Source organism: Perca flavescens, chromosome 3, assembly GCF_004354835.1.
Source record: "Perca flavescens isolate YP-PL-M2 chromosome 3, PFLA_1.0, whole genome shotgun sequence".
Classification (NCBI taxonomy): domain Eukaryota; kingdom Metazoa; phylum Chordata; class Actinopteri; order Perciformes; family Percidae; genus Perca; species Perca flavescens.
Window position 1 is genome coordinate 14,126,789 of NC_041333.1, and position 9,208 is coordinate 14,135,996.

The following is a 9,208-nucleotide window of genomic DNA, read 5'->3' on the forward strand; positions in this document are numbered from 1 at the left end:
TAGTGTTGTACTAGCGTTGGGACTCTATAAACCACAAACTGCAATTCTGAATAAAGAAATATCTTACAACGTTGCTTTATGTCAAAGTCCAACAAATACTTCCTTCATTAGGGTTGAGTTTTATTTTCTTTCTGCAGGAGCCAGGGGGAAAGAGGAAGGGGGACTTCATTTGACAGAGTCTCTGACACAGATAAAACAGTATGAGCCAAACTGGTTCTCTTACTGAAGTGAAACTGTAAATTGGCCAAAAAAAAGCTAGATTTATATTTTCACAACTAATGATGATGTTTCACTGGGAAAGTATGGCCATGCACATGAAAACAAGGATTGTTTCGGGACATTTTTAGATCAGTTTGCATAACCGGTCCGGGCTGTGACCCCAACAAAGGGACGAGAGCAGGTGAAGCCTCCAATCTCTCAGCCCTGTCTGAGCATGCCAGCTTGACTGCTGCTCAAACACTGGATGAATTATTGAAACACCCTCTGACGCAAGTCTATGACCATATTTATAAAAGAAAATAAAAGATACAGGATTGAAAAAAAGGAGTGAGTAACAGGTTGTAACAGTCAAAGGTGAGAAAAATCTAAAAAGAATAAAAACAAAGAATTCACAGCCGCACAGGAGACAGGTCATGTAGAGAGCACATAGAGCTTGAGGACTTTATGCTGAACTTAAACTTCTGGATGTTACCGTAACACTACGTAGTTGAAATTTGCAGTTTCTCACTTTCTCTGCCCCCATCTCATGTGATGCACACTAAAACACTCATAAGACCACGCTCTACATCCACTTTGATCCAATTAACTCACTGTCAAATGTGAACCACTTTGATAATTAGTGCAGAGTTGTAGTGATAAAGCTGCAAGTGTGTCACCTTCCAGAACTGGGACACTTTAAACTACAGGGGCTAATGGGAACACTCACTGTCAGCATGAGACACACACTCACTCACATGTGTTAACATGACAGTCTAGTTAAAATATATATTGTTGTCAGGCCGAATTATTTATTACTGTATTGGTTTATCAGCAGAGTTGTTTTTTTAGGTCAGTCATTTAGGTTGTTTGTCTCTCTCTCTCGCTCTCTCTCTCTTTCTATGTGTGTGTGTGTGTGTGTGTGTGTGTGTGTGTGTGTGTGTGTGTGTGTGTGTGTGTGTGTGTGTGTGTGTGTGTGTGTGTGTGTGTGTGTGTGTGTGTGATCAGGGTACATTTGGGACAAATTGCCTATCTGAGGAAGAGAGGGAGGAATGAGCGCAAGTGAAACTAGCAGATACAGTCCATCACCTTTTCATTTCTTCATTTCACACGCACACAGCCATGAGGCCACCGTGACATACTGATTGGCACAGCTCCACCCTCGACTAACTAGTTCATCACAAGCTCTGTCATCTATTTCATTTCTGCCTCACTGGTCCTCATTCTGGTTCTCCTTTTTTTCTGACTTCATTTCCATTTAACAGTGCATAATAATTTAACAATTATTGCTCTCATGCATTGTCCTCCATTAATCCATCAGATTGTATCTTAACTTCCATTCATTATCTTGGTTCGTTTGATCTAACTTTAAGGTGTTTTATTTATTTATTTGTTGTTGTTGCTACATCATTTCATCAATGTCATTTCCCACAAACATAAGGGAGGACACTTGTGGAGTTTAGCCCGGTATCAGAGCTTTGGGCTAATACTGCTCTCTGCTGGATGACATTTGTCTCACAAGTGTGATGAATGTGTGAACATGTCTGTCAGGGCTAGTACATTAAATGTGCTGCAATAAATGCTATTTACAATTTATATACAAATCCCATCAATTTCCTTCTCTGGTGGGTCTCACTTGTATGAAGATCGTAATTTGCATAGTTGTATGGGCTCTTTTATGGGCTAATTTTATACCCGTCTCACAACTCCTTGAACACATACAGATCCAGGTGGTAGGAGATGTTTTTCAGTAAATGCATTCACATTTAAATTCACTAGTACACTTGGGAGGTAGTTTAGTGCAGTGGTTTCCAACCTCATTGTTGGGACCCCTACAAGACAAGTCTGAGAGAAAAGGAACAAAAATATTTCTACCTACACAAAGGTTTGAAGGTGTTCCTCTAGTCTTTTTTTCTTTTCTTCTAATTTACTGACTTATTGAGTTCTTCAGAGCTCTGAATATATAGCTATTTAAATTAAAAAAAACAAAATCCCTTTGGTTGAACTGGTCACAAGTGGTAGACATATGAAACTGGGGATGATGGTGATGAGGTCACACTGGTTAAGTGTACAGTGTTGTAGTTGTAGCTTGTAACCCTAAATCTTAAGAATGGCTCAAACCAACACACACACACACACACACACACACACACACACACACACACACACACAAACATATTAATGTGACTATTATTGCCCCTGTTCATCACATCCCCAACCGGTACCATCAGACACCGCCTTCCAAGAGCCTGGGTCTGTCTGAGGTTTCTTCCTAATAGGGAGTTTTTCCTCACCACTGTCGCACTGCTTGCTCTTGGGGGAATTATTGGAATTATTAGAATTGTTGGGGCTTTGTAAATTATAGAGTGTGGTCTAGACCTACTCTATATGTAAAGTGTCTCGAGATAACTCTTGTTATGATTTGATACTATAAATAAAATTGAATTGAATTGAATTCAAACACACATTATGGCCCTTCAAACTGCTGAAGTCACACTCTTTGTCTGTATTTCAGATATGAAGAAATGTGGCACTAATGGGCTTTAGAGGAGATGATATTGGCCAGCATTCAGACTCCCTCTACAGGGCTAGAAATTCATAAAGGTTATATGAAGTCTATAAAAAATAGAAGAGAAAAACATTGTTTGGTGACTGGGAGGTTAAAATCCTGAGCTCCTTGTGTTTTTCTCCTCTACTTCCATAATTTACTAAGTACTGCTTTACTATCTGTCACTAGGGTTAGGGTTAGCTGTATTCTGTAAATATGCATTAAGTATGTCATCATATTTGACCTATAATTCTACAAAAGGTGAGTACTTTCACTTTCTTTCTGTAACATATTTTTATAGAAATAAAAGGTTCAGATACATACAAAATAAAAACAGTTGTGTACTTTTACTTTCAAAGACAAACACATAGTCCACAGGTCATTCACTGTGAATTGTTCAAACAAGAGAAACCTCCAGAAGGCTGGCCACATAAAGACAACCATTAGTAATGAGGAATGGCCATGTGTGAAATAAAAAAAACAATAACCTTTTGCAGCACTGCTGTGAAGACGCTGATATTTTGTCTATGTGGTCTGCCACCAGAGGGCACTCTCATTATATAAAATGGAAATTAAAAACACTTTCACAGTACTAAATAAAAAAATATTAAGGGGAATATTGAATATATGATAAGATTATTTAACAATCTTCTCTTCCCTGTCCCAGACAGTACAAATGTGCTGAACTGTTATGAACAAAGTGAGACAAGACAAGAGTAGGCAAACTTTATTTACATATAACTATTTACAGAAAACAAAAAAAGGGTCATTCGTATCTAAAATTTTATGTGAAATCAAAAGCAACGTGAATACATATCACAACACAAGTAGTAATATTTTATATCTATGCCCTAAATCAACCTAATCTTAAGGCACGTCTCATGTAAACTATGCTGCCTGTCTGAACCACAGAAATCCTACTGACTTGAATTGATGGAAGACACAGGAGAGCACTGCCTGGAATTTCCCGTGGTTGATATTGGACGGACATTTGTTTTGTGTAATCTGGAGCGTGGCCAGCTTTTTTTCTTATTTAATGATTCACAGATGATCAGACATGCTTTATAAATCATATAAACCAAAAGATACTTTAACACTTTAACGTAACCTTACCAAAGTCAGTATTAAACATACTTGACTTGATTTTGCATCATTGCCCCACTGTCGGCCTTCACTAGAACAAATCCAAACACTACTTAAACACAGGAATGCAGAAAGATTACTTTTGATCCCAGAATAATATAACCAAACAAACCACTGTCAGTCCCAGGCTGGGTTATTTGAAGACATGACCATTCTATTATACATAGCTTACTGTCTCTGTAGGGTAAGGTAAATATAAATAGCACTACCCTGACTTTGTCTCACATGTCTCTCAGCAGTAGATCATGTGCTTTGCTAAGGCTGACCAACAGTGTAAGCTTTGTTGCCAAAATATACTGTAGGCTCCCTATTAGAACCAACATGATCAAGATGTGTTATACAACCACAGGAAAGGCGCTTTGATATATAGCTTGAAAATGAAAGTCAACACTGTAGTATAGTTTTGTGTTTTGTGCTCCAGTGATCCAAAGCAAAGTGAATAAGGCCTTGTTCAGACTGACAGCCCAAATCCGTTTTTTGGCATATCCAGATGGTATCCAGATTGATTTTAGAAAATCTGGACAGCAAAAATACAAATGAAATGAAATTTTTGCAAAGTCCGATCCAAGCCACATTTGGAAGTAGTTTGAAATGCGATTCCATCGGATTTCTACAGATCCGTCTCAGTTTGGAACAATTGGCTTTCTTATGTGTAGAGAGCATATAAACATTTCTCAGATGTTTATAATCAGCATGTCAAAACACCATGTTCAATTTAAAAGGATTAGAATTACAGACACCAATTCTATGTCAGACAGTCAAGAAGAGGATCAGGTTTGGACTACATCAACAGATATACACTTCCACACTGATTAAAGATTAGTTGTTGAGATTAGTTAAGAAAGCTACATCCTCAATCGTCATTGTCACATTAACAAATTCCTCTAATAAGCCAGTAAAGGTCTAAGAACCCATACAATTAGTTAAACCTAGCCCTGACTCATCCCCTTCATAGAAAAATGCTAGTTCAAGCACTTACAAAGAAAGAACTAGGCATGAATCAACACTTCATATTTGTCAGCACATTGTCCAAATACACTTTCTCTTATAGACGGACAAAATGTGAGTGACAAAATGTTAAGTGTTTGTAGAGCAAACAGTTTATATTACCTTTATTTTCAGACCTGGGCTTAGTTTAATTTTTGCTGCACATTTCACTCCATGCATTTGAATGATATCACTGGTCTTTTCAATGCTAAAGAATGTGCTGCCCAAATATCATTTGATGCAGATGACATAATGCTGCAATGCAAAGACTCTTTTCTAACTATATCCAGGACCACTTTTTCAAGCCAAAATATCTCCCATTTACCCGATAAAAAATATTTACTGCCCAGTAAAATATTTTAGTTGTTAATTGATGTATGTGCCCATACTATTAACAAAGTATTTTCAAAATCTTTAATCTGAATGGGTGAATGACACCTAGTTTATTTTTAAGGCAAGGTTATGGAAATCAACAAAAAAAGAAAAGGTGCCCCTGCAGCAGATTAAAATATTTCTTTCAAAGCCTTGAAAGACCAACTAGCAATTTACGCACTTTGATCTTATGCTTTAAGTAGTTCACAACATGTATGCAGAAAGACAGCGACTTTCTGACTCAAGCGGTATGGCAACAGTGCTACCCAAAAATGAATCACAATGCTGCATAGAGTACATGACAAACTAATCTAAGATTTAATTTAAGACGTGTGAGGCCAACACAGGAACTAAAGGCGTTCGTGTTGACTGAAATAAATAAGGAACCTGGAAATTGCCCGTGGAAAGTAACAAGGACGGAAATTAATTGCTAGTTTACGAGAAATAGAGTGATTGAGTCATTAGTTTATTTTCTTATCTTATCTTGCGGACACTGTCATCAACAGAGAATTTCCAAATAGAGACAAAAAGAAGCTTGATGGTGTTTTAAGCCCCCAATGTCGACTTCAAGGCAGCGCTGCGACCGTTGACTTCAAGGCACCTAACCCTATTCTTAACCCTAACCCTAACCATTGCCTAATCCTAGTGCCTTCAAGGCACCGCTGCCTGGAAGACGACGTTGGGGGCTTAAAACACCAAACACCCAAAAAGAAGCAGTATAAAACCCCTTAAATTTAGAGAAATTGTCAGATTAAAAATCAATCGCTACTGGAGGGAACACTGCATTAACACTGCTCAAAACTAATAATTTCTTTACATTTTACAATGTTCTACATTTCCCTGAAGAAGGACGATTCTAGTAAGCAGAGGAAAGAAAAGAAATATTGGAAGTAAAAGACAAGTGAAGCCCAAAATGGCTGCTTGGATAGCTAGCCTCAAGAAAAAATAATGCTACCAATAAATGTTTTTAAAAAGTCTTGTGGCTTTTGTCAGTTTAACCTGAAACAACCACATTTTATTTTTGTGCTTTTTTTTGCAGTTCGGTTTTTCTTTCTTTTTTGAGACCAAGATATTGTTTTCAGCTCTTGGAAGATTGTAAGTACAACTTTAAAATACAGTTTCGAAAGGGATTGATAATTCTCTTTTTCATCATTCCATTTCACATTTTACCTTCAAATTGCTGTTTGTACACATATAGCACATATTGTAAAGTGTAAACTAAACATATTCTGTAAAGCAATATTAAAGAGTTTGCATCAAAGTCTGTTATCAGTGAAGTAAAAACAAAGATAGTGTGTGTCTAAGTGCATAGATGGAGGCTCTATTGGTTGCTTTAAAACTCATCGCTTTCATCAGAGCAAAATAAGACTTGCAGCTTAACTTATTTGGACCAACATTTTAGATGGTGTTGTTGGAACACTTTAAGTGGATGAGGCTTCATGAAGAAATCAGTTAGCAGCCGGACAGCTCCATCCTGCACCAGCTTATTCTGATTAAAAACAATAAATATTGACTTATCTGCTGGTTGATTCATGTGTTGCACTCTTGCAATGCCACAATCACTGAACGCAATGCTGTTTCACTGACAGTATGGACCCAGATAAATATAAAATATGTTTCTACTTGTTGCTATGCCACTGCTGTTAGAACTTGTAATTATGCTAGATTTATTGCATTGTAATTGGATGAAATACATAATTAAATACAAATCTGAAATAGAGAATGCATGAAACCATGATCTTTTTTTTCTAAAACAAATACAAAAGATTGAAATAACTGTTGGAACAGCAGATCACAGGTTAAATTTGGTTGAAAAGTAAAAATGTCTATCAGACATTTAACACAAACGCCAGCCAATCAAATCAAATCAAATCAAATCAAATCAAATCAAATCAAATCAAATAAGGTAACTAGGCAAAGCATGGGTGGGCAGTTTTTACTAATAACTGAACTAGTAACCTATCAAGTCTTCTGGGAAGTTTTCTTTGATTTCTATCATCTTATATGCAAATGACAACAACTGTGTGTTTTCTCAGCCATGTCATATAAGAGGCACCAGAACCACCAGAGCACAGTGTTTACTGTTTCCAGTGTACAGATACTGTCGTGGCTGCACCTGCTCATGGCCGCACTCTATACCCAGGCTACCAGCAACTACAGCATGGTAAGTCTTATACTAACACATACAATATTGATGTTGTGCTGAATGTGTTAGCCTCTGAACCTAAACATTCTTCCTATTGAATCTTGAAAATTGTCACAATTCCAAGTCATAGAACTTTGTTTCTATTATTACTCACGTTTCACATTTGTTACATTTTCTCTCCTTTCCCTCTTACTTCCCTTCTGTGCCCCTCTCTATTCCTCTATTCTTCATTCTCTATTTTGTCCTCTTTTGTTCTGTTCTGTCCTCCACTCCCCTCTTCTCTCCAGGTGCCACCTTGTACAAAGATCCCTGACATGCTCCTGCGGTACTTCCTGTCACCGTCTTATGGCATCGAGTTCTGCATTGGTTTTCCTGGCAATTTTGTGGTTGTACTTGGTTACATATTTTGTTTGCAGCAGTGGCAGAGCTGCAACATTTACCTCTTCAGCCTGGCTGTCTCCGACCTAATTTTCCTCTGCACTCTGCCACGTCTCGCGTACCTCTATGCAAACGACCAATCAGAGACCAGTCCCTATGCTTGCATTATCAACCGCTATGTTTTGCATGTAAATCTTTACACTTCCATCCTGTTTATGGTTTTGCTAAGCATGGACCGCTTCCTGCTCATAAGATATCCAACACGGAACCACTACCTGCTGAGGCCACAATCAGCCTTGATCGTAACAGGGCTGAGCTGGCTAGCTGTCAATGTGGAAGTTGCTCCAATGATATCACTGATGATTGATGACCTCCAGGGTGGAAACTGGAGTCGCTGCAGGGATTTTGCCAGCTTGGAAGGAGACATCAATACATTGGGCTACAGCCTGGGACTAACCCTGATTGGTTACCTTCTCCCTGTGCTTGGACTTTGTGGTTTCTCCTACCAAATTGCACATCTGCTCCGTGTCCAGGAAAGGGCTGTCCAGAACAGGACAACATCATACAAGCGGCCTTTGAGGGTTGTTGTAATGGCTGCAGTCATGTTTCTGGTTCTCTACACTCCATTCCATGTGCTGAGAAATGTCAGAATAGCATCTAATGAGGCCTGGGCAGGGCTGTGTACAAAGATGTACATACAGGGCCTGTACATTCTGACCCGACCGTGGGCCTATTTGCACAGTGTCATCGGCCCTGTCTTCTACTTCCTCATGGGTGACAAGTTCAGAGAGCTCCTATTTGCCAAGCTCAGAAAGCTGGGCAGAATGAAAGAGCAGCAAAGAGGACCAGACTGAAAACATTCTACACATATCCCTATGAGACACACATCAACATAGTGCAACCAAACACATGGACAAGCTCTATTTTTACATGTATTTTCTTAGTTTAATAATTTACTTTATTTCTGCTGTGTTTTAATTACCTCCAACCATGGAGGTTACGGTTTCGGTGCGGCTTGTCCGTTTGTTAGTTTGTTTGTGTGGCAGTAGGATTATGTAAAAACTACTGGCACAATTTTATGAAACTTGGTGGAAGGTTGTAGCAAAGAAGCCAAAGAAAAACACATTCAATTTCGGAGCGGATCTGAATCACGGGGCATTTGTGCTGCATTCATGTGGTGTTGGAATAATTTTCCGTAGTGACCATTTCCACGTATATTACATCGCATCCAAATAAGTATCACAATATTAAAGTAACTATGTACATATGGGCATAACTCTCACTGTACTGTGGTGATGTGCCACTTTTCTGCTTAGAAAAAGCCTTTTTTATTACTAACGTTAAAGGCAGTGATAATGAAGCTGTAGCTCTGATTTCACTCAAGAACAGAATGGTGTTGTGTGAGGTTTGTGAAGTGTTCTAATGTGTCCGCATGTGCA

General features: G+C 38.5%; 1 protein-coding gene across 1 annotated transcript; it reads left to right on the forward strand.

Moving 5' to 3' along the window:
- The first annotated feature begins 7,283 nt into the window (after nucleotides 1-7,283).
- Nucleotides 7,284-8,623, forward strand: LOC114552852 (succinate receptor 1-like). Its single transcript, XM_028573949.1, has 2 exons — nucleotides 7,284-7,409; nucleotides 7,679-8,623. Exons 1-2 carry the CDS (start codon nucleotides 7,284-7,286, stop codon nucleotides 8,621-8,623), a joined length of 1,071 nt encoding a protein of 356 aa, XP_028429750.1.
- The last annotated feature ends 585 nt before the right edge of the window (nucleotides 8,624-9,208 follow it).

Bases quoted from the DNA above. Each gene is read 5' to 3' on its own strand.
- LOC114552852 (XM_028573949.1), top strand. From the start codon at position 7,284: ATGTCATATAAGAGGCACCAGAACCACCAGAGCACAGTGTTTACTGTT. The intron at 7,410-7,678 runs GTAAGTCTTATA...TCTTCTCTCCAG, and splicing joins CTACCAGCAACTACAGCATG to GTGCCACCTTGTACAAAGAT.